Source organism: Pholcus phalangioides, unplaced genomic scaffold (assembly GCF_987345545.1).
Source record: "Pholcus phalangioides strain wild (caught in Gottingen) unplaced genomic scaffold, Ppha-v1.0 ptg000003l_1, whole genome shotgun sequence".
In the NCBI taxonomy this organism is placed as follows: Eukaryota; Metazoa; Arthropoda; class Arachnida; order Araneae; family Pholcidae; genus Pholcus; species Pholcus phalangioides.
The window spans coordinates 55,565,586-55,589,169 of NW_028301596.1; the positions used below are offsets into that span (position 1 = coordinate 55,565,586).

The 23,584-nt window shown below is 34.7% G+C and overlaps 2 protein-coding genes across 3 annotated transcripts in view; one reads left to right on the forward strand and one right to left on the reverse strand.

Annotated features, from left to right (window-relative positions):
• Window positions 1-19,719, reverse strand: LOC149088915 (succinate dehydrogenase assembly factor 2-A, mitochondrial-like). Of its 2 annotated transcripts, none has more exons than XM_089250782.1 (4): window positions 19,590-19,719; window positions 14,433-14,602; window positions 7,980-8,089; window positions 1-218 (listed from the first exon to the last, which is right to left on the reverse strand). In XM_089250782.1, exons 1-4 carry the CDS (start codon window positions 19,656-19,658, stop codon window positions 100-102), a joined length of 468 nt encoding a protein of 155 aa, XP_089106908.1. In that variant the 5' UTR covers window positions 19,659-19,719; the 3' UTR covers window positions 1-99. The 2 variants fall into 2 exon arrangements, with proteins under 2 accessions (XP_089106908.1, XP_089106900.1); XM_089250774.1 differs by having other exon boundaries at window positions 19,563-19,673.
• Window positions 19,686-23,584, forward strand: part of Spf30 (survival of motor neuron-related-splicing factor 30) — a 16,187-nt gene continuing 12,288 nt past the window's right edge. The window contains exons 1-2 of the mRNA XM_089250763.1: window positions 19,686-19,794; window positions 21,356-21,421. Of these exons, the coding sequence (XP_089106889.1) occupies window positions 19,738-19,794; window positions 21,356-21,421 (123 nt within the window). The 5' untranslated portion in view covers window positions 19,686-19,737. The remainder of the gene's footprint in view (window positions 19,795-21,355; window positions 21,422-23,584) is intronic.

Sequence of the window (23,584 nt, forward strand, 5' to 3'; positions counted from 1 at the left end):
AACGTATTCAATAACTTTACTAAACTTTTCCTTTCTAGAAATTAATCTAATTTACAACCTAATCTGTACAGAATCTTGAAATTGCACTAGTGTGAAGAGTTACTGACAATTCTCAATATCAGGTTGTCTGAATCTTGTTTCCTTGTTTTCATTTCTCACATGGTGCTTGAATAATTGCATCACTTCATTCTGAAATTCTAGAGGCGTGTTTTCCACATCTGTTTGCAAAGAAAGAAATGGCCAAACATAACATTTGGAAGAAATTTATTCATACAACTTGATTTTAGCAGAACTTGAAACCAAGAAATATACAGTACTCAGAGAGTTTCATAATTAATTTATTTACTAGGGGCTTCAGCAGCCAACCCCCCTCCCCTTTTCTCTTCACATATCTTGTTTATTTTGTCTCACTTCGTCAGAGTGGTATGAAATGTGGGATGTGAAAGTAAAACTCTACTGATGAATTTTACAAAATTAACCTTTTAATGCCCAATTGGGAACATTGGTTTTATTAATTGCAAAAATATATTTTTTTTTCTTACATGAAAAAGCACTTGATTTTTTTCCCCAAATCCATGAAATTCCAAACTTAATTGACAAAACAAAAATTTCATTCATTTCAGCACTTATGCCATAAATTTGAATTTTAAATCACTTAATTTTGTGAAGGAAGAATAAAATTTAATTTTTTCTTTTGATTTTAATGTTCCTATGGACATAGGCAAGTCCAGAAAACATACAAGAAATTTTTTCCCATGGATTTTAAGGTTGATATCTCTAAATTAAATGATCAGGACAAGAAATAACAGAAAAAAAATTAGAAAATAAATTCAAATTTTAATTTGGCTGGTAAAAGATTACAGCAACAAAAAAAAACCAATGTGATTCATCAAGGACCCTACCTTCTGAAATGATTCAACTTCCCCAGAGGCTCCCAGCCTTGATCTCTGTTGCAAATCCTCACCCCTGCGCGGGGCCACAAAAACTTTTATTTGTATTCATTTTACGAATGATTAAAATCCAAGGAACCCCCAACCACAGAGCGGGGAGCTTATACAAAGATTTTTGCCAGGAAGTGGATTTATACTGTGTGTGTGTGGGCATCGCTTGTTCACGATATCTACAGGCAAAATGTTCGGAAGCCCGTATTCTGTTCCCTGATTGGTTAATTTAGTAGAGGGTGGTCAGGCCTGGCCATTTATCGTTGGCGACAAAATAACAATGTTAGCAAACATCATAACATAAATACCACGAGAAAAAAAATACTTGAAGCGAAATAGCAAATATTGAAAAGAAAAGCCCTCCCCCCCTTTTCATTGGATTATTTGTAATATGAATATTAATTTCAAAAAATAATCTTTTTTTTTTCATTTCATCGCTTTTTCTCTTCCTTATCTATTGTGTAAAAAGGCAAAAATATGTGGATATGCAAACGATGGAACAGATGCGCCACGCTAGGAAAATACAAACACCTAGCATAAGTAAGTTTTTTTACGTTTCTGTCCTATTCGGTTCACACGGATTTATTAGTGCAGATTATATAATGAAAAAAAAAATTCCCTCCCCCAACTTAAGGGGTGGGGGTTATTTAATGTCTGCTTTGCCCAAGGCCATGGTCCTCACATCCTGGAGCAGAGCTTCCTAGGCTGGGATCTTTCACGAGCCCCTATATGATGAATTTATAACGTGAAAAATACTGAGAAGCGTCCCAGGCCATCTCATCCATATTTCTGGGCCCCAGGGCTGGAGATATGTCAGCCCCATCCTCATGGGGGCCGTGGTTGCGGCCCTGAGATCCCAGCCGTAGACATATATATATATAATATATGAATTGACGTCATCGTGTTCCCCCAGATGTTCAAGTCTATCTCCGCCTATGCTGGTGACCCATGTCCACCCACAATCACGGGTCTGACAGAGCTCAGGGGATGATTCTTTTAACTTTTCATATTTTTCATAGAACAAATTTACTCTGGGGGATGGGACGCCAAAGATCCCAGCTGAAGGATGTGGGGTAACCTATACATTTTTTGTGTAAGTTACCCGTAAATGTAATAATCCGGTGATTATGGACCATCATGACCCCCACAGCCTGAAGCAAGGCCCCCTAGGCTGGGATATTTTGTGGGCTGGCAGACCAAACTTTTCACGGGCCCTTCAACAGTGAATTTGTAGCATGAAGGGAAATGATTGTCCCGGGCCCCACCTAATCTTGCGGGGCCATGGCGACCATTATATATTGCATATCATCGTGCCCTTCCCCCAGAACTTGTCTATGTATGCCTTACACGGGTGGAACAGTGTCATCTTAACACAAACTCACCTGAGCCTGGCGGGATCGTCTTCAAATTTTCTTTAGTATACATGTAAATTCATAGGCAGACCATTTTTAGTCAGGTAGGACCTCAGAAAAATCTTGGCCAGACATCCACCCGTGTTTCAGGTAGCTGTTTAAGATCTGAAGTTCTCTTACATAGCCAGAAATTTTCTCTGCGGGGAAAGAGAAATCTACCCCTTTCAATGAGACCTTGCTTTGACTACACCCAGCATAATGTTAATTCTTGAAGTGGTTTACAATTGGGCTGTTAAACAGCACTCTTGGGTGCTTGCAAGCAATAGGCGAGACAAGTTTTAAATCATTACTCTATAGGGAAATTCAAAGGCATCTCGTTACGCCTTCGCTCCTCTGGACCACATTTCATCACCCCCCTCAGAAGTTATTAGTTGGCAAGGAGGAAAAAATTTAAAGTTTAGGAAACTGGGCTGATCACTTCTCCATGGTGTCAGAAGTGTTTCAATCATGTGGGTGATTGTCTTGAGCTTCACATAGGAAATTTTTTATTTCTGAATCTATTCTGGAATTATTTATTCTAATAATTCAGGATTCTCATCAATTTTGGAATTATCTCTATCATTAATTCTGAATTTTCGATTAGTTTTGGAATAATTTCTTAATAAGTAAATTTTAGATTTCTTTCATTCATTCCTAGAATTATTTCTTTCATTTATTTTAGAACTATTTCCTTCATTTATTCTAGAATTATTTCTTTTATAAATTCCGAAATTACAGTATTTATTTCTTCTTGCATAAATTCTGGAATTACTTTTTTCATTGATTTCGAAATTATTTCTTCAATTAATTCTCTGGAATAAATCATTTTTTAATGTTTTCAACTATTTTCAGAAAATGATAAGCGGACCACACATTGAAGACCCCTGGTATAACGGAAAGGCTATACAGTACTTACCATAGCGGTTTCTTTGTTTGTCACATCTTTTACTCTAAAAACAACGGTTTTTCTCTCCTCGTCATTTCTAATTACTTTATAACAGTAATTATACTAGGAAGATCCTCCATTACGATCAATGCGATTTGGTCCTGAGAAGCGCCTTTTGTTAAATTAATAAAATTAAATGTAAGATCAAAAATTTAAAAGATAAAAATCGAAAAAGGGAAAAATAAAGCGAGAAAATTTTTGCCGAGAGAAATGTATAAAGAACGTGATGGTAACATCTCCCAGCAAAATTTTCCTTTCGACTAAATTTTTCCCATGTATTCCAAAAAATGTGCTGCCATCTACCGGTGAAACTTAGTCAAGTATTTTACAATAGAAAAGTATTGCACTGCATCAATATTTTTTTCAAAAAATTCTTTTGCTTGATGAAGTCTCAAAATTTCCCACAAATGCTAAGAAATTTCCCACTTGGCCAAACTTTGGCCAATTTTTCCCACGAGTTACCATCACTAATAAAAAATGACACGACATGGAAAAAGAAACTAGCCAAGCAAAGGGAAAGTAGCCAAACAGACAGCGCTCCGGTAACCTTCGTTTCGTCCAATCAGGGAGCAGAATCTGGACTCTAGAACATTTTGTCAGTAGATGTGGTGAACTTGCGTGGGCATTTGCTTTAGTAAACTTTACAGTGATAAACAAAAAATAATGATATCAAAAAACAAATCCAGGGCCACCCCAAAATGAAACCTGTCAACTTCCACATGAGACCCTAACCTCTCTGGAGGCTTGTCGAACTTCCCCCCTCATAATGGCCACAAAATTTTACCAACAAATATAATCCAGGGCCCCCAACCAAGTACTCAGGACCCAGTTCATAGATTTTTAATGGGGCCTCAGACCGGATTTATTTATTTTGGGCTTCCATTGTTGCACATTTTACAATGTTAAAGCAACAAGAAAAAATTTTGATTCATAAAGGGCCCCCTCAAAATGAAACTTGTCAACTTCCCCGTGGGGCATCTGTCCAATGCCTTGCCCTAGGTACCCGGACCCTGTGTGTTGGGAGAACTGTGGTGATATATACATAATTATGCATGCCTCTTGGTAAATACACATAACTTGGTCCCAATGGGTCAAATGGTTCCCGATAATTCAGGAATTAAATGAAAACTTGACCCAAAAAATTAACTGATTTCTGTTGCATAGAAGCGGGAACTTTTTGAGTTTGTGATTTTATATTATACAGTAGATTTGAAGAATGGCCAGTCTTTCAATTCAATCCAAACTTATATGTGTTGCAGGATTATTGCAGAGACGGAAAAGGTTTTATTATAGCGATATAGTCTAGAAAGAATTTCCCAGTTGATCACAAAATGCATCAGAACATCGAATGCAATCGCCCCTTAATGGGATGTTTCCTTTATTTGATAGTTATTGTCTGGGGTATTTATTGATTTTGGGATGAAATCCAAAGGCTTTTGTGACAGTTTTTTTTTGAAGGCATGTCCTCATCCTTCATGCCGCAATTAATTAAAATTGTTATCACAAGTACTTGAAAAAGTTATTCTCAAAGTAGTGCTCACATTGGACAGACAATAAGGGAAACATCCCATTAAAGTGTCTCACACCTTTTAACATAGTGAAAACTATGCTCTAGTAGAAATATCATTAAAAATACTACTTGACCATTGGTTTATTTCACATTTTTTACATATATTTTTGATTACACAGGGTGCATAGCAAATGGAAAAAAGATATCACATTTTACTGGCAAACCATTGATCCTAGAGGTATAATAAGTTCTAATAAGAAAAAGTTTCTAAATAATGTGTAGTACTCAGATATCTCTCATGTTTGAAGGGGTTGTATAGTTATTCTCCCGGGGGGCAGTAAATTTTAACACAATCGACACATTTAAAAAGAAATAAGATAAACAGGTTGTGGGGTAAATCGAGAAGCTATCCATACTTAGAATAAAACAACTATAAATATTTTTATGGGCATCATATAATATTTTATCATTTATATATATTGTTTATAGTTTTTGTAATTGCATTTTTAATTGAGAGTGCTGTATTTTAGAAATATATGACATCCATATTTATTATGGGCATCTTTTTCTCAACCACTTGGTTGGTCATTTTGCCAGTTGTGGCCTTGTATTTGTATAAAATAAAAAATTAATTTTTCATGTGGGCACCCTATGCTGAAAAAAAAATACAATTAGAGAGAGTTGTTGCCCTGTCTCTCCTGATGCCAAAAAAAATCCATGTTTCTGAATGTAATAATGTTTACTAAAATATTCAAATTCAAAAAATGGAGGAAATTTGAGAAAACCCAGCGTTAAATATGGATAAAACAGTTTTTCCACATTTTGAGCTGTTTTTTTTTTTGCCAACTTTTCTCCGTTTTTCGAATTCAAATATCTCAGTAAATATTGTACTTAGAAACATAGAATTTTTTTTGTTGCAACAACTCTTTAATTGGGATATTGGGCACAAGGACTGTATTGAAAATTAATTTTTTTTAATTTTTATAACTACACAACCCCTTCAAACATGAATGATATATCTGAGTGCTACACCTTATTTGAAAACTTTTTCTAATTGGAAGTATACCTCTAGGATCAACAGTTTGCTAGTACAATGTCATAACCCCTGTTTGCTATGCACCCTGTATATACTATATTATGTCAATATAAAGTTTTACATATATATCTTTGATGCTTTATTTATTTTAAATTTTCGAAATAATGCCTTAAAAACAGCTCACGGTCATGGTGAAATTGCAAAACAATGAATAAAAACTGATTCAAAATAAGTATATACAAAGGAAACTTTTCAAATCATGAAATTAAACAAAAAATAGAGATTTCATTAAATTTTAATTTTTTTTTGACGTTCAAAATTTAAAATTAAATTTCAAATAAGATTGAGTCAAATGAAATCTCAATCTTTTGCTTCATTTCATGATTTGAATACTTTCCTTTGTATATATATTTTTTGAATCAATTACAATGATTTTTTGGGCATGATGGGCTATTTCATCATGCCCATGAGCGTTTTTAAGGTATTATTTTGAAAATTTGCAAAAAATGAATTACTAGAGATAAATAAAAGTTAACGCAATGAAAAATATGCGTAAAAAACTTGAAATAAACCAATGGTCAAGTTGTACTTTTAATGATATTTCTACTAGAGCATAGTTTTTCACCATGTTAAAAGGTATGAGACCCCTTAACTAAGCGCTTCAATCTTTCAAACAAGGCTTACATAACTATCATGTAAAGTAAAATTCATAGTTTTCGGCCGATGGGCCAGGAAGTTTTTATCTTTCAACAGTTCGGTCGCACTGGTACAAGCATTTTCAAGAAATCGTTGACAGGAAAAAGGCTACTACTTATGCTTTTTCCCTGCTTTCTCAGGATTAGCACTCAGCAAGCCAAGTAAAAAGCTAGATGAATGTCTCAGGTGAGCCAAAGATCAATGGGGCGATCTGAAAATAGCTAGGGTTTATTGTATCCCATGCAATTGTGGAGAAGTATATATAGCCACTACAAAAAGATTTGATATTGGCCAGATTAGTTGAGCAAAAATAAAATTGTAGACTGAAGCTCACAAAATTCTCTTTGTAAACACCCAAGTGTTATCCAGCGACATAGGATATTTTCCACGCATTTTTAGAGAAGCAATTGAGATTCAAAAGTACACGAACTGCTTCAACAGGAAGGAAGAGCGGATGAAGATCAACAGTGCTTGGTTTCCCATCTTAAAGATGAAATTGATACTCATGCACTACCCAGAGCCTTTGGAAGCAACTTCAGCCAATGGGGAAAATCCTGCTGAGCTGACCAATCCAAATGAAGCAGAGGAGAGGGTGTAATTAGTAGCCTTTTTCTGTGGTATGCACTGTGGTAGGCACCCCGGTTCCACCAATCAAGGTTTTAGGTTTCAGGTTACGTAAGATTTCTTGAAAATGTTCGCCACCCGTGCAAACAAAACATCTGAAAATGAAAACTTTCTGTAACATCAGCCAAACGAAACCCGAAAACTATAAATTTCAATTTTAATCTTTTGTTGCCCTCTATCATGACAGTCACCATTTTTAGTCTTTTCCATCTGAAAAACACTTTAATTAAAAAAATTTTAACTTTTGAGAGCATAAGCCATAGCTTTTTTGAAATGATTGTTAGGATCAAGTTTTTATATTTATGTGACAACATTGTTTTTATGATTTCAACAAACAACGTCTGCCAGACAGTATAAACATAACTATTACACATAATTAATCATTATTAATTGTTTAAATTTAATGTAATCATTATTGATTATGTTTATATTATTTATGGCTATGGGGGGAAACAGATTGCAGCCATATATGAAAGAATATGAAAAAAATAATGCTACAGGTGACACTTGTTTTTACAGACTCTAAAAAAATGAAATATTTTCAAGACCACAGGAATATCTTGTGAAAGTATGTTGGTATATAAAATTGAGTGGCAACTGTATGAAAAAATTTAAAATTAAATAGCATTGCACTGCCAAGTATGTTTATGAATCCACCACAATAACACGTGATTTAATCAAACACGTAGTGCAATTTGTAACCTGAATTATTCAATATTTCTTTTGACTTGAAGACAGGCATTTGTCCTAAATTACATAACATATTTATAGTATTTGTATCACTATACACACCATTCATCGAAACAATAAAAGAATGATAGTAATAAATATATACCAGTTGCCCAATAGTAGAGATCCCAGTCATTCGAAGGCTTGTTAATGAGCTGATCATACAAATCCAACTGATTACCATCAAATGTGTTCAAGTATTTCATGGCGAAGGTACTGCAATAGAAATGATATGAACAATTGGTTAAATTTATAGCCCATATTTCATGAGAACAAATTCATCAATGGCAATATGATAGTCACAAATATGGTTATGAATGCCATAAAGCAAGGGTGCTCAACCTTCCTTCCAAAGAGTATGGGGGACTTTTTGGAGACTGTGTGAGCTACTCTGAAACAGCTGGTGATGGACAAAGTCAGGTTTATGGTTTTGCAGCCCTTTACACATTCTAGTCTAATTTTCTTGACCACTCTTTCATCAAATTAGCTACCCTTGGCTACACTCTGCTTATACATATGTATACTCGTATATACAGTAGATCCCGCTTATAACATTTTTCAAAAAACCGTCATGGAAAAACATAAACGGAAAACACATTAAATGGGAAATCCTAAGAGAATTACTTAGAGTTGAGACAACAAAAATAAGTCGTACTAGCAGGAAAACGTTATAAGTGGGAACATTAACAGCGGGATATATATATATTCAATGTTACCCCCATCCTCCCGTAAATATGCTCCATGTTTCTAAGTCACTCATATGCTTGCACAATCTCTAGGTCAGTAGTTCTCAACCATTGGAAGCCTGTGACCCGCTGAATCTCTTTTGTGTGAGTGAAAAGCCCGGTCATAGACCCAAATACAAATACAACGCCACAACAGGCAAAATACCCAGCGAGGTGGCTGAGAAAAAGATGCCCATAAAAATATGGATGTCATATATTTCAAAAATATAGCAACACAATTAAAAACGCAATCACAAAAATTGTAAAGAATATATATACACATGATAAAATATTATACAATGCCCATAAAGAATACTTATGGTTGTGTTTCTAAGTATGGATAGCTCTTCTCGATTTACCCCAACATGTTTATCACATTGCTTTTTAAAAGTGTCAATTGTGTTACAATTTACTACCTCTGGGGGTAAGCTATTCCATTTATTAACAACCCTATCAGAGAAAAATTCCCTGCGACACCATAGCCTTGCATTGTCCCTCCCCAATCGATACTGGTGTCCCCTTGTAAAAGCAGTCGATTGGTGGTGTACTAAAAGTTCATGGTCCATCCTATCCATCCCATTGAAAATTTTGAACACTTCGATCATATCTCCTCGACACCCGTGTTCATCCAATGTAAACATATTCAAAAAATGAAGTCTCTCTTTATAACTCAAGCCCTGTGTGCCAATAAGGACATGCGTAGTTCTTCTCTGCGCCCCTTCAACCAAGTCTATGTCCTTCTGTAGGTATGGTCTCCAAAACCTCCCAACTAACGAGAAATCAATTTCAAAAATGAAGCGGGATCGACGAATCGCGGGATTGACGATTGAATCACTTCAAATCACTGATGGCCCGGTGTGACTAGTGTTAGAACCCAGTACTGGGCCGCGGCCTGGTAGTTGAGAAACCTCACTCTCTAGACAGAGGCCGATTTATAATTTTACAACCTTCTTCCCATTCTACTCTATAAATACAAATAAATTACCTTTCGGGTAAGACAGCCAACTTATGTTTGTATATTTGTCTATTATCATTAATAGACAAATATACGAACGTAAGTTAACTAAAAACATGAAGAAAAGAACAGCTAGACATGTTTCGGACAAGTCCCTTCTTCAGTAGCTAACAAAATAAGAAACATAGTAGACAAAATGGCAAAAAACACCCCATACATGAGTTTGTAACATTACCATTCTGCCCCTGTGGAAATAGTCCTTGAGTCTAGTCATTTTAATGTTATATTTATTTTGTCTTACCATTTAATTTTTGGCGCGAGCCATATGTTATCAGAAATAATTATAAATAAGTTATGGAAAAGCGATATTGAAAGATATTTAAGAAGATTTATACCTTGAAGTCGAAGAATATATAAATATGATAACAATTAGGGAAGCCTACACCCACCTCCTCGTGGTTCGCAAACGGGGGAGGTTGGCATAGTCGGAACAACAGTTCATCCGACAAAACTGAAGATATGTCAGATGCAGGAAGTAGCATGAGCAGTGAGGTCTCTGAATCTAGAACTCAAATCAGAGCAATAAGTAAAGTGAGGAAATTAGAAGAGGGAATTCAATCTCTGGGACATATATCCAAGGTGACGAAGGATGCCATGAAAGGAAAGATCGATGAAATTTTAGTCGAATTTCGAAAAGTTGCTAAGAATTATGATGATCAGACTAAGGAGATAAGGGAATTGCGTAAAGTGTGAAGTCACTTAATCCAACAAGTGAATGAGTTGAAAGAATTTGAGACAAGTGGACGATCATCGAGATTAGACTTGGAAGAGAGCTTTCAGAAGCAAACAGAAGAGCAAAATAAAATGAAAAGTCAGATCACAGACTTAGAAAATATTTTAAAGGTGGAATCTAAAGAAAAAAGTGATATGAGGAAAAAATATGAAAAGCAAATAGCTGAATTAGAAAATATCATAAAAGAAGAAAATAAGGAAAAAAGTAATATGCAAATAGATCAAGACAGACAAATTGCAGAATTTGAGATTCTTCTAGAAGAAAGAAGTAAAGAGATTAGTGAAATACAAAACCAACTGGATGAAAGTAAAATACAGGTACTTCATATTGAAATTGATTATGTTAGTAAAGATCAACAAAATAAAGTGATACAGGAACATAATGAGGAAAAGGAACGAATAAGGTTAGAATATGAAGACAATCTGGATAAAATAAAAAAAAAGCTATAGATCTGGCTAAAGTTGACAAGGAAATGAAAATGTTACTGGATAGAGACAGGGAAGAAAATATAAAGATAAGAAATGATCTGAAGAATAAAGAAAAAGAAGTTAAGGAATTAACCAAAAAGGTTGAAGAATTGGGACATTTGAAGGAAGTACAGGACCTACAAGATATACAGAAGACTGGATGTTGTGAAGATATTTATTATTTGAGATGTTAATTTTTTTTAAGGAAGGAAAAAACTCATCACTGCCTCTACCGGGAGTCGAACCCGAAATATCTTCACAACATTCAGTCTTCTGTATATCTTGCCTTAACAAATGGAGAGGGACATTCATGTCAAGTACAGGACCTGTATTTAGAAGAAATTCAGATAAGGAGAGACATGACAGATAGGTTAGAAGAATCATTAGAGAAATCTGTGAGGGAAGAAATTGAACAATTTACTAATTTTGGAGTAGAAAGTCAAGAAATAGATATGGATGAACTTTATAGTAAAAGACTAACAATACAGCATGCTGTTGAAGAACTACTATGAATGGGAGAAATAGGCGAAAAAGGAATAGAAATGATAAAGAAAATCAGACAAGGAATAGACGATACACTCATGTTAGTATTTAAGAACATAGGAGAAATATTAAGGATTGTTAGAGATAAAGAACTTAGAATGCAGAGGGAAAGTAGTCTGAAGTTAATAGAAGAAAGACAAGTTAAACAAGAAGATGGAAATATTACAGTATATACTCCAGTTACTGGAAAGGGTGCAAGAGAAGAGAATAGAAAGATAATTCGGATAAAAACTTTGGAGAAAACAGGAGACATAATACAAACTTTTAAAAAGGATGTTAATCCAGTAAGAGATAAAATTAATATAAAAGATCATTGGATCACTAAGCAGGGAGCAGTCATGGTCAAAGTAGAGAGTAATCAGGACATAGTGAAAATGCAAGAATGCTTGAGTAAAGATGACTTAAGCGAAAAATATAAAGTTGATCAATTACAAGGAAGAGATCCAAAAATTATAATATATTCAGTGGATAAGATAGTTAAAGAAGAAGATCTGTTGGATGCTGTAAAGAATAAAATAGGAGAGACGAACCAAGGACAAATACGAATAGTATTTAAGTATGATTTGAGAAGAGGTACAAATTGGATATTGCAATTAAATAGTGATGCATTTAAGAAAATTATGCACAAAGCAGCTATATTTTGTGGTTGGAAGAGTTACAGAGTGAAAGAATTCCTTAAGTCATTACAATGTTTTAACTGTTGGAGATTTGGCCATATGGCCAAAACATGTAAATGGGATAGTAAATGTAAAAATTGTGGTGTACTTGGACATATAAAGGTTGACTGTGTAAAAGAAGTGAAGTGTGGTAATTGTGAAGAATATAATAGACAGAAAAGAGCTAATTGGGATACATTGCATTTCAGTACGTCAGTGAACTGTAGATTATATCAAAGAGAAATTGATAAACTTAGAGAAAGAACGAATTATGGTTGTTAATTCAAATAGTGGTGTAAATAATTAATGTTGTAAATCCCATAATAATTTGTCAAAATTATGTATTGAATTGTAGAAATGTGTAAATAATGAACTAAACTATTATATTTTAAATAAGTGCGAGTTGTACTTTGTTTAATAACGTTTATATCTTTCCAGTCACGGGGAGGAATGAGAGCCCCAGACGGGGATAGATTAAAATGTAATAATAAAATAAAATTAAATGGTATATATTAATTTATTTTACGACACTGATGCGAGTGACTTCAGCCCAATTTCTCTCCTGCTGGGCTGGATTCGTTCGCAACGTCTGACCTTCAGAATTAGTGCATGCCTTTAGGGGCGGGACGCGTAAACCTTATGGCTTACCATTTAATTTGTTTTTGGGGTCGATCCGTGAGATCGTTAGCCACTGATCGACTGTCATGTTTATGTTTTGAGTTGTTGCCAGGTTCTGTGTTATATTATTTTTTTTGCAATATTATTTTTCTCCTATGATAATAGATGTTGAATTCAGTAACGTGGATTCGTCCCAGCGATTGAATACTGTCATGATATATGATGTGCGGGAGTGTTTTCAGATAAATACTGGAGATGCAGTGAGATGCTTTTCTATTCCAGCTCCTTCAAAACAGCTATCTAATCATTAAGGTGTTTCACCCATTGAGGCGTACACCAGGAGTTCTCTCATTCATAGTGACGTACTGAAAGTCTAAAAGCATGCCTTAGCACCTCTCGGGTCTCATCGTCTGCTCTATGGTATGACTGGTGGCTCGGTCAGATAACTCCCGGAGTGATTCAACGTTGTCCACTTCATGAATAGACTGGTAGCTTGACCAGATACCTATGGATAACCCCTGATATTGCATTGGTCTTGACATCTGTTCTATAGTTGACCAGTAGCCTGACTGGATACCTCTTGGTGTGTTTCAACACTACCCTGATTATGACGTCTCTCCGACTGTTCGACACTCAATGGCTTAATCAATTGACTGTCATAAACGTCTTCGGACCGTCTTCAATTTGACTGTAATCCTGTTGATGTTGGACTAGTGATATAGATGATGTGATCGTGATAAATGTTTTCTGAGTCATCTCAACAAATGGTGAGATTTTGTTCTGATTATTGATTTAGGTAATTGTTGTGTTTGACAAAAATTAAGTTACTGTGATAACCAAGTGTCTGAAAAGTGTTATATTGAGAATGCAAGATTTAATGTTTAACAGAATAACTGTTTTAAATGAACAAACTGGTTTATTTCATTGTTGTCATCTGTTTCATGAATAATAATGGATACAATATAACAATTGAACCGAGAAATACAAAGCAGGCATTGCAAAGTTTTTGACATTTTTTCCACTTCGTCTCTAGAAAAGCTTGAGCTCGGTTCTTCTTGAACCGAGAAATACAAAGCAGGCGTTGTAAGGTTTTTGACATTTTTTCCACTTTGTCTCTTCTTCTTTTGGTAGCTGTTGAAGAAGGAACTTGTTGCAGTTCCAAAACCTGTTTAGCTGTTCTTTTCTTCACGTTTTGGGTTAACTTATGTTGCTATTCTATCTTGTTTTATATTACTCTAAATAGCCCCCTTTGTAAATACACCTCTGGTGATTGGCCACAATGATATAAAACAGTTTGTAATTGTTAGTTTCTATGTCAAATAGCATAATCATTGAATATTTTATTAACCATTTGCCAGGAAATATATTTAACTAATTAAACATTTTATGAGGTCATAAATGAAACCCAGATCAGTGCTTTGTTTTGTCGCAATATTGATTGTGATCGTTATGGCCAAATGTCTATGTTCATTTCCAAAAAAATGAATCTAGAAAGCCGCAGCAGTCAGTATGTGCTCAAACAGATAGCTTTGCAAATCATCATTGACATTGGACACCAATGTAGGTTTTCCAGTTTTCGCCATAGACACAAGAGAGATATTATGAGCAATATCACACATGAGTTCAATACGTGATTAAGAAATATCTGTGTCTATACACGTAGTTCATAGCACCCTGTTGATTTGGCACCTGTGCAGTACTGCCTACAAATGTTATATTTGGAAGCTAGTTTTATTGCTTTAGCTTAAGTGTAGATATATCAAGAAATTATATATTAGAATATTTCAAGACATGATTTTTACCTAAGAAGCAAGTCGTTCTCTAACATCCCTCTTTTCCTGCTCTGGTAGAGTAGCCTCGCCTTCTTGACAGATAAGCTTTCACGATCCCTCTTCGTGTAATGGCATGTCCTACTGGCACATACCAATGGGGCGATGCAGGATCTGACACGCAGCCTTGCCAAAGATAGCATCTAAAATAAGTAGTTAGGGGGAAAAATATATTGAACTTAATCAATTGGGGAAATCATGTTAAATTTTTTTGGCAGTATTAACTTAAAACGGATGCAGAATCGGTGGCCTGCCAAGAGGTTCCGTCTGGCATGAGAAAGGCATTCCGGTAGAAGAGTATCAATACACATAGCATGATAAATGTCTAGTCTGACCACATTTCCTTTATAAAAATACAGAGAATCCATACAGATATCTCCATTTATCGCAGAAAATTTGTCAAAGACAAGTAAAGTTGCCAATTTGAGCTTAAAAAAAAAAATGTGATTAAAAATTTATCAGATTCAAGAAAAGTTGCTAATTACAGTTGAAAAAATCTGCAAAGGTTTTAATTTATGTCATGAAAATAATTATTGATTTCATTAGTTTTATCGTTGTGCAATAGTCTTGAAAGTTTGAGTTTCCGGATCATCTAAGGCACTGAAAATTTTTGAATTTCCTTCTTTGAGACCCTTATTCTATTTTTTTTCCTCCAAGAACGAAACTTCATTTTTTTCCCGCCAGGAATACTAAATAGTATGCACGTATTGTACAGCAATTTCAGTTTGAAAGGGACTGGGAACCCCTTAGTCCTATAATGGGTAACTAGTGTAAAGAAATATTAGACTCCCTTGAATAGATGTAGACCATTTTAACTTTTGAGGAATGATGAGAAAGTATGACATTTTTCTTGGTAATGGTAGACAATGGCATTGACCACCACTGCTTACGTAAAATCATTGGAAAAGCAGTTGCAAGCTATCAGTGTCTCAGCAGCGTCCACCATTAATCCCATCCTCCAACTATTCTCAATCACTCTCTCATCTTTGCACCCTTTTCACCCTTCATTTCCTGAACACCATCCTATGACTATGATCTCTACTCTGTGAGATAATGCGAAATGCCTTCAAAAAACACAAGTAAAAGAAAGTTTGTTTTTATAATAACTAAGGCTGCAGTCATAGTAGAGTGAACAGGTAAGAGGTCCAAGAACTGTGACTAAGAACAACAAAATTTATAGGGGTAGAGGAAGAGATGTCCTCTCACATAGTGAAAGAGAAGGATGATAGAGAAAATGGCCAAAGAGGTTCTGAAATGTAACGGAGTGATGATGATTCCTCTGCAGAAAGGGAAAGAAAAAAGGGAGAAATGTGGACCAATCAGCAGATCAAGGACTGCTGCCTGGCAGTCGATCGGTTAGGGGAGTTAGACTCTGACTATGCAGGTCTGGGTGCAAATCCCGGTTTGGGCATGGATGTTTACTAACATTAACAAATTCCCTGGACAGATCGTAAAGATCTCTTGGGAATACGTGATGATCAATAAATTTTAAAAAAGAGGTGAAAACCAACACGTTTGTTCAACTCCTGCACCACATTGAGCAGCCTCTTTCTCTATTTTGTCTCACTCCTCCAGTATGTGCAGTGTAGAATAAAACAATAAAATTATTTTCTATGTTAGTCTCTATTACGCACTCCCATACCTCTTGGTCGCCTCACTATGTGCACAGCCTAAGTTTGAAGCTATACAAAGACCGGATAGAGGCGGAACAGTTGAAAATGTTGCAAATACAGTAAGTATACTACTGTTGCTTTTGCTTGTCTTTTTTTAAAAGTAAAATTATCATTTAAAGCATTTTCTATTATTTTTCGGATAATCCGAGGTGGCATCAGTCCTGTTCACCAAAGATTACCTTGAGACTCTGCTGCTGCGGTCTTCAACCTTTAATATTTTTTTTCATTAATTCTGAAATTATTTGTTTCAAGAATTATTTCTTTCATTTATTCCAGAATTATTTCTTTCATTTATTCCAGAATTATTTCTTTCATTTATTCCAGAATTATTTCTTTCATTTATTCCAGAATTATTTCTTTCATTTATTCCAGAATTATTTCTTTCATTTATTCCAGAATTATTTCTTTTACTTATTCTATATATATTCATTTTATTCTAGAATTATTACTCTTCTTTCATTTATTTCAGAATAATAATTTTTTCACTTTTTCCAGAATTATTTCTTGTCATTTATTCCATATTTATTTTTTTCATTTATTCCAGAATTATAGTTTCTCATTTATTCTAGAATTATTACTCTTCTTTAATTTATTCCAGAATAATCATTTTTTCACTTACTCTAGAATTATTTCTGTCATTTATTCCAGAATTATTTTTTCATTTATTCCAGAATTATTTTTTCATTTATTCCAGAATTATTTTTTCATTTATTCTAGAATTATTATTTTTTATTTATTGCAGAATTATTTTTAATTTATTTTAGAATTACTGTTCACTTATTCTATTCATTTATTCTAGAACTATTAATCTTCTTTCATTTATTCCAGAATAATTACTTTTTCACTTATTCTAGAAAAAATTACTATTTTTTTTTATTTATACTAGAATTATTTCTTCCATCAGTTCTAGCAGCCCCAGAACAGTTATAGCATAATCCCTTTTTTTTGGGTGACTTTTCTAGCTTGTAGGCGCTTTTCTTCCTGATCTGCGATGGTCTGCCATTTTTTTCTGTGTTTTGTAGGTGTTTCTTACGCTATTATTTCTTTAGGCTTCTGGGTTGCATTCATTTTTTACTGAAGGTGATGTCACTCCCATAGGCGGAGATTGACTTGGAAGTCTGGGGGGGGGGGGGCATGATGATGATGATGTCAATTCATATATATACATATATATATATATTAGATCAGTTGAATCCACCTTTGACGCTGGGGATTCAACTGAAAAATAATTAACAAAAACAAAAATTTGAAATGTACAACCTGATATAATGATGTTTTAATCCAACATGAAAAACGATATAACATGTTATATAGTTTTTCATGTTGGATTAAAACATCATTATATCAGGTTGTACATTTCAAATTTTTGTTTTTGTTAATTATTTTTTGAATACTATACCCTTATAGTTTTAATCCTGCAATGACGTTTTTGTTGAACCCAGAGACTGTTTTTGATCAATCCCAGGCAGCTTTCTTTTTGCCCTAATTGTATTATTAGAGTCCTGGTTTTTATTATTTTCCATCCTGTATCTGGTCTCGGTTGCATCAAGATTGAAAATCTTGATGCAACCAGAGATCAAGATTTTCAATCTTGATCCCTTATTTAGTCTAAAAATGTTGTTTTGTTATTGCCGTTCATTTTTTTTTGTTTTAACAGCCATAGTACTATCCCTTTTTGGCAGTGTTGGGTCTTTTTTTCTTTGGCAAGAAAGACATCTTAAAGCATGGTTCCAGGTCAGTTTACATGCGCATGTGTTACGATTTAGTAGTTAACTAAATTTTGAGTCATCACACACTTCAGAGTGTATGCTAACATTGAGGCCCGTTTAAATGGGTTTAGTTGGAAAGTGATTTAGAGGTAAAGTAGGATAGAGTCCAGTCTATTTTTTGATTAATTAGGAACGATGTGCATGGCCAGTGGGTGTGGTCTCATATTATGCAATGAGCGAGTATTCATCATTTTGTTACTTACATTGGGACAGATTTTAGAGCACTTGACAACTTAAAATTTAGTTTAGTGAATTAATGTTTCGTTTCACTCTTGGCGACTTCTCGTCATGATTCCGGACGTTTTTCTCACCAAAGAAAAATCACTGCCAAATCGCTAAAATGTATTATACTACAGCTGTTCAGCATCGCCCATCCCCAAATACTTTCAATAACTTTGCGCTTATATCTATAAAGACCTAGGTTATGCTTGATCCCAACTCATTATAAATTTTGAGAATATACTTCAATTAAATTACAATATTCATGAACTTATAGTTGCAGTGAGGGAAACAAAAAAGTGAATAAGATGGTTATGATAAAAATATTTAAAAAAATATGGGTACAGCTTCGATATAGGGGACACGCCAAATTGGTGACTTTTTTCCGGCGATAAGTTGCCATCGTTGGCGCGCTCTGGTTTGTTGTTGTTCTGCTGGGTTGTCGTTGTTCCAGAATATTCGAAGAATTCTGCGAGGCAGTGGCGCTGGTGGTTGTTTTTCCGTGTTCCTAGCGCGTCTTTCAAACGGGTTTTACTGCCATTTTCTCTTTTTTCCATTCTATTCTCTCTCTTTTTTTCTTCCAAATGACGTCACCTTATATAGCCGCAGTGTTTTGAAAAACCGTTGGGATAGTTCTTCATATTTTCTCTTCCTTCCGTATATATGATGTAGTGTGTGTGTGTCGGATTAATTGGAATTATTGGAATTCCGAATTATTTTGGATATATTTTCCCTCAGGTTGTATCTTTAATATTTTCCAATATTTATTCTTTTCCACATGCAGGATGCCCCTGCATCGTTATTATTTTATTTATTTATTTTACCGTTGTTTATTTATAAGAACCCGGATTCCCGAAAAGAGAGTCCGGGTTTTAATTTATAATACATAGAATATATTTATTTATACATCATGCAGGACCGTTGTTTATTTGTAAGAACCCGGATTCCCGGAAAGAGAGTCCGGGTTTTCATTTATAATTATTTTTTTATTATAATTATGCTTGTTGGTTTTAGCATTTTTATGCTCGCTCAATTCAGCTGTTATTTACGTTTCCATTTCTCTTGTGTTTCATTATATTTTTCATATTGTTTTCTATGCTGGCGATTTTTTTTTTTGGCGCTCGTAATGTGTCTAACGGCCTTGGCGACTTCTGATGGAGTCGTCGGACATATTTGGCGCCGAAAAAAAAAGTCGCCGAAAATCGCCAACCTGTCCCCTATACCGAAGCTGTTCCGATGAAATCAGCAAACAGGTTGAAATCATTGACGAAACAGCATGCAACAAATGGCAGAACAGCTTGTAAAAACGAACAGAACAGCATGCAACCTGAACAAAACAGCTTGAAACCATTAACAAAACATCATACGATAAAACCTCATGAATAATTGACATAAGAGCATGCAGCAAATGACATATAGATACAGATTAACTCTATACCTACTGAGGAACTGAAAAACAAACGACATACCTTTTTTTCTTGTTTACGATCGGTTGAAACTTGTTGAGACGGCTTTGACTGCTCGATTTTTGAATTCATTGTCTGCTTGTGGCAGACGGTTTTACAGACCAATCGTTCGCAGCCGTCCAAAAATTTAATTACGTCCTGTGGAAGGGAAATGGCGACCGAAGATTTGCAGTCCAGCTTGCAAAGCTACCAAATTCAGTTGCAACAGGTGAAAAATTGTGATTTATTCCAAAAATTTCCCCTTTTTTTTATTCTCAAAATTGCACTGTAGTGATTAAAATTTTGAATCTTTTTTTCGAATGTATTCCTGATTATGAAACTTGATTCCAGTAATGGGGGAAAGTTAAAGCGCTTTTCTTTATTTGAAAAGGGATGTTATGCATGTCCGACCTGAATTTAAGGGATTTCTAGATGAGGAGTGGGGGCCCATAGGGCATAAGGTCAGATGCTTGTTATGTAGTTTGGTGGTGGGGGCGTCTCTGGGGAAATGTTCAACCTGTTCATGCTGACCAGTGCTTTTTAACCAGGAGTCCTTGAATATATTTTATTGGGTCCATGAGCTTAGTTGAGAAAACGCTCATTTTTTTTTACATTGCAATACACTGAATATTATTTTGTAAAGGGATCTGTTGTCTTTAGTTTATTTATGGGGGGGGGGGGGTGGTGGCCATGGACATCCTCTTATTGACACTAAGGGGCCATGAAACACAAGGTTGATAACCACATTGGACCCAGATCCTGGGGCTGAGTTTCTTAGCTGAGTTACACCGAACATACCAAGCACTACCAGGCTCTGTCGCTTACATGGTTTCCGCTGATTTGCCCCTGAGGGCAGGGTCGTGCGAAAGAAATTCTGAAATACAAGTAGGGAAAAATAATTGGTGTTCCTATCATGGGGTCCAAATGACCCCTAATGATGTATGTACTTTGATATTGATAATATACATTCAAATATGAGATTCATATTAATGTGTCTCTACACAAATATGATACAAACATCAGGGTTTAACCAGTCAAGTGGTTACGACGGCAAACGCTGTCGCTGCCATACATAATGTTGGTGCCTACGACGGCATTTGCCGACGCGCAGACTTTTTTCGTCCTTTTTCATTAACCTGTTAATGTAAAGATGTGTCAAGAACCACGTTCCAGAAGAATGGACCCGAGCCCTGAGATGCTCTTTTAGAGAGGGCTTTATGAGCCATTCCATGGTTACTTCTATATCTCTAAGGATATCTGCTGCCGTTGCCGGTAGGTTGTCTGGGATAAGAAGGTCCTGCATTCAGTTGCAGGCATGTTCAAATATTAAGTTGTTGAAAGCTCCATAGACGTCAGTTGGATTTACCTATGATTTTTGCACACTTTGTATAATAAGTGGAGTATGCCAGATAAGTGAGGCCTGTGCTGTATATCAATAGGCCTGTATTGCCAAAGTATAGCTGCTTGTAAGTTTTTCGTAAATGTTAAGTTAGATTTTGCCATCACAAGTTAATTTTTTTTCTTTTTGTAAATAATCGCCTGGTTTGGCTTTTATTCTGTTGTTAAAGTCTACCAAACTGTCACCTTTTGAATGATTTCATTAACTGATCAGGTTTTAGCTGCCATAATCAATAGGAGGATTATCATTGCTTACAGTTTTAATTTATTCTTCAACTCATTCTCCAAAATTGGTCGATTAGTTTGGTGTTTATATTTCTCTGTTATTCATAAGTGTTTGCTAACACTCAAATTTCATATTTAAATAAATATATATATATTTTAAATTTCAGGTTGAAGCTGCGTTAACAAATGAACCAGAAAATGATGAACTTCTCAAGCTTCAAAAAGATTTACAGGTAATGGATAGCAATAAAACATTTGTTGTATAAAACAATGATCATAATGGTGTGAAAGTTGAAGGGGGAAAAAACATTCTTGTAGCATTGTTTGTAACTAGTAGAGAAGAGAAATTAATAAAATGCTGCGAAAATAATTTGTTAAAACAGGAGTCGTCAGTAGTCCGAAATTTGGTTGCACAGCCCTACCTTTGAAGACCTTATGTTATTAAACATGAATAAATAACTAATAAATGATGGGATGAAAGAAATAAATTCTGAAGAAATTACTGTAATTAAACCCAAGAATATATAAAAAATACAAAAATATGATATTTACTATAATTATAAAAATATGATAGTCGTCTTGATTATTTATTTTATTCCCTCAAGGTAGAATTATGATCGCCATGGGAACTGCCTCTAGTTTCAAACCTTTGGACACTGGTAGTTTATGACTTGCCAAAAGTCACTAGACCATTCAAAACATCATGGGTGCAATCAATTTTAATTAATTGTTTTTTATTTCTTCAGTTTTTTTTTTGATCTGGTCTATAGGCACAGGGCCTCAGGAGACTCTTCGGATTTCGCGATTCCAAAAATTGGCACATGCGTATTTGGCTTCATGACTCACAAGGTCACAGGTCAACATCTCCTCTAGCAGCATGTCTCCACAATTCTACGTCTTCGTTTTCTGTAGGGACATTTCGAGAGCCTTCTGATTGCACCTTGTATTTTTTGATGCTTCAAAGATATGAAAGAATGGAATAGGCAATTTAATAGGTTTTTTTAAATATATTAACTGAAGTCACAGTCAACTCTTGTATACGTTATGGTATGTATTGATGAAATCTGAAAAGTATGGTTGATGTTTATAGGAAACATATCAACTGTGTAGTAAGTCTTAAAACTATATATATACTTATAATAGGGTATTGGAGAAAGAACGTGAATGTGTTAAATTTGAGGAGAATAAATAAATAAAGCTGGGTTAGTTAGTGGGGGGATTTATAACTTCCCTGTAGCGAGAAAATCATTGTGAAAAGCATCATATGATATTTGAAGTTTGATTTGATTTAAAATTGATGTGGTTCATGTTGCAGCCAAAATGCTTTTTATGACAGATGAAAGTAGAAAAATTCTCTTGAGAAATTGTGGCATCTACTTTGTCAATAACAGCAGTAAGTTTTGAGCATGTTTTATTTGTGTCATTTGTATTAAGAAGCCCAAAAAGTTTTTTGTTAAATTTTTTGAGTGTCTATTTTTAGTTCTATTGGGGATGTTGTGTAGATGTGTAGGGTCACATGTTTTGATTCAAGGCCAATTCATAATGTGACCGGGATCTAAGTTTACAATAGCTGCACAGTTCTGAGATTGGCTATCACAGTAAGAGTTGTTGTCTTTCTTATTGACTTTTCATGCTATGCGATCTTTAATTTTTTTTTTTTTTTTTTTTTCAACTTCTTATTTTTTTCAAAACTCCTGAATGAATCGTTTACTATGTTACTGTGTAATTCTAAATGTTCAAATGCAATTTTATAAACAGTGAAAATGAATTTTGTATTACCTATGCAGATTCATGCTTTCTTATTCTTGTTTGAAATAAGGTTGGGTGCCAGGGGAGTTTGTTGATGTGCGTGTTTGTAAACAATTATCATCACATTCTGATTTAGTGGTTTTGTTATAAAAAAGTGTCTTAATTATTTGTAAGTTTAAATATTTCTTTCTAGTAGCTGAATAATCAGTCTATATTATAATTAATGAATGCTAAAATATCAGGTCTTGATAACTCAAGCGCACAGTGCACCAAAAATTGGCATTCTAAAATTGTCCATACATGATTAATCAAATCTGCGAACATAAATTTTTTTAAAAAGAAGCATGTTTGCTGACAGGAAGGGGGGGGGGAAAGAATCATATTTTCATTAAATGATATATTGTAGGAGATATTTATACAGAATTTGATCGTGGATTTTTTGGGCTGAAACTCTGTTGTGAGAAATGTCAAATCAGCATCAAATTATAGAAATCTGTGGCCTTTTTCCTTATTTTTGCAACTCACTGATCTTTTTGGTATTGGTAGTTGTGCCCACTTGTATTCCAAAAATAATTTTTTCAGATTTTGATGTACCAGTCACACATAGAAAATTTTAGGCACCAATGCTGGGTCTTATCCCAGCATAG

What these genes read in the sequence shown, in the direction of transcription:
- LOC149088915 (XM_089250774.1), bottom strand. Translation starts at nt 19,658, where the DNA reads ATGAATTCAAAAATCGAGCAGTCAAAGCCGTCTCAACAAGTTTCAACC. An exon ending in GTTTGTTTTTCAGTTCCTCA is followed by an intron (nt 14,603 to 19,562) that starts GTAGGTATAGAG and finishes TACTTATTTTAG; the next exon opens with ATGCTATCTTTGGCAAGGCT. An exon ending in GAGAACGACTTGCTTCTTAG is followed by an intron (nt 8,090 to 14,432) that starts GTAAAAATCATG and finishes TTTCTATTGCAG; the next exon opens with TACCTTCGCCATGAAATACT.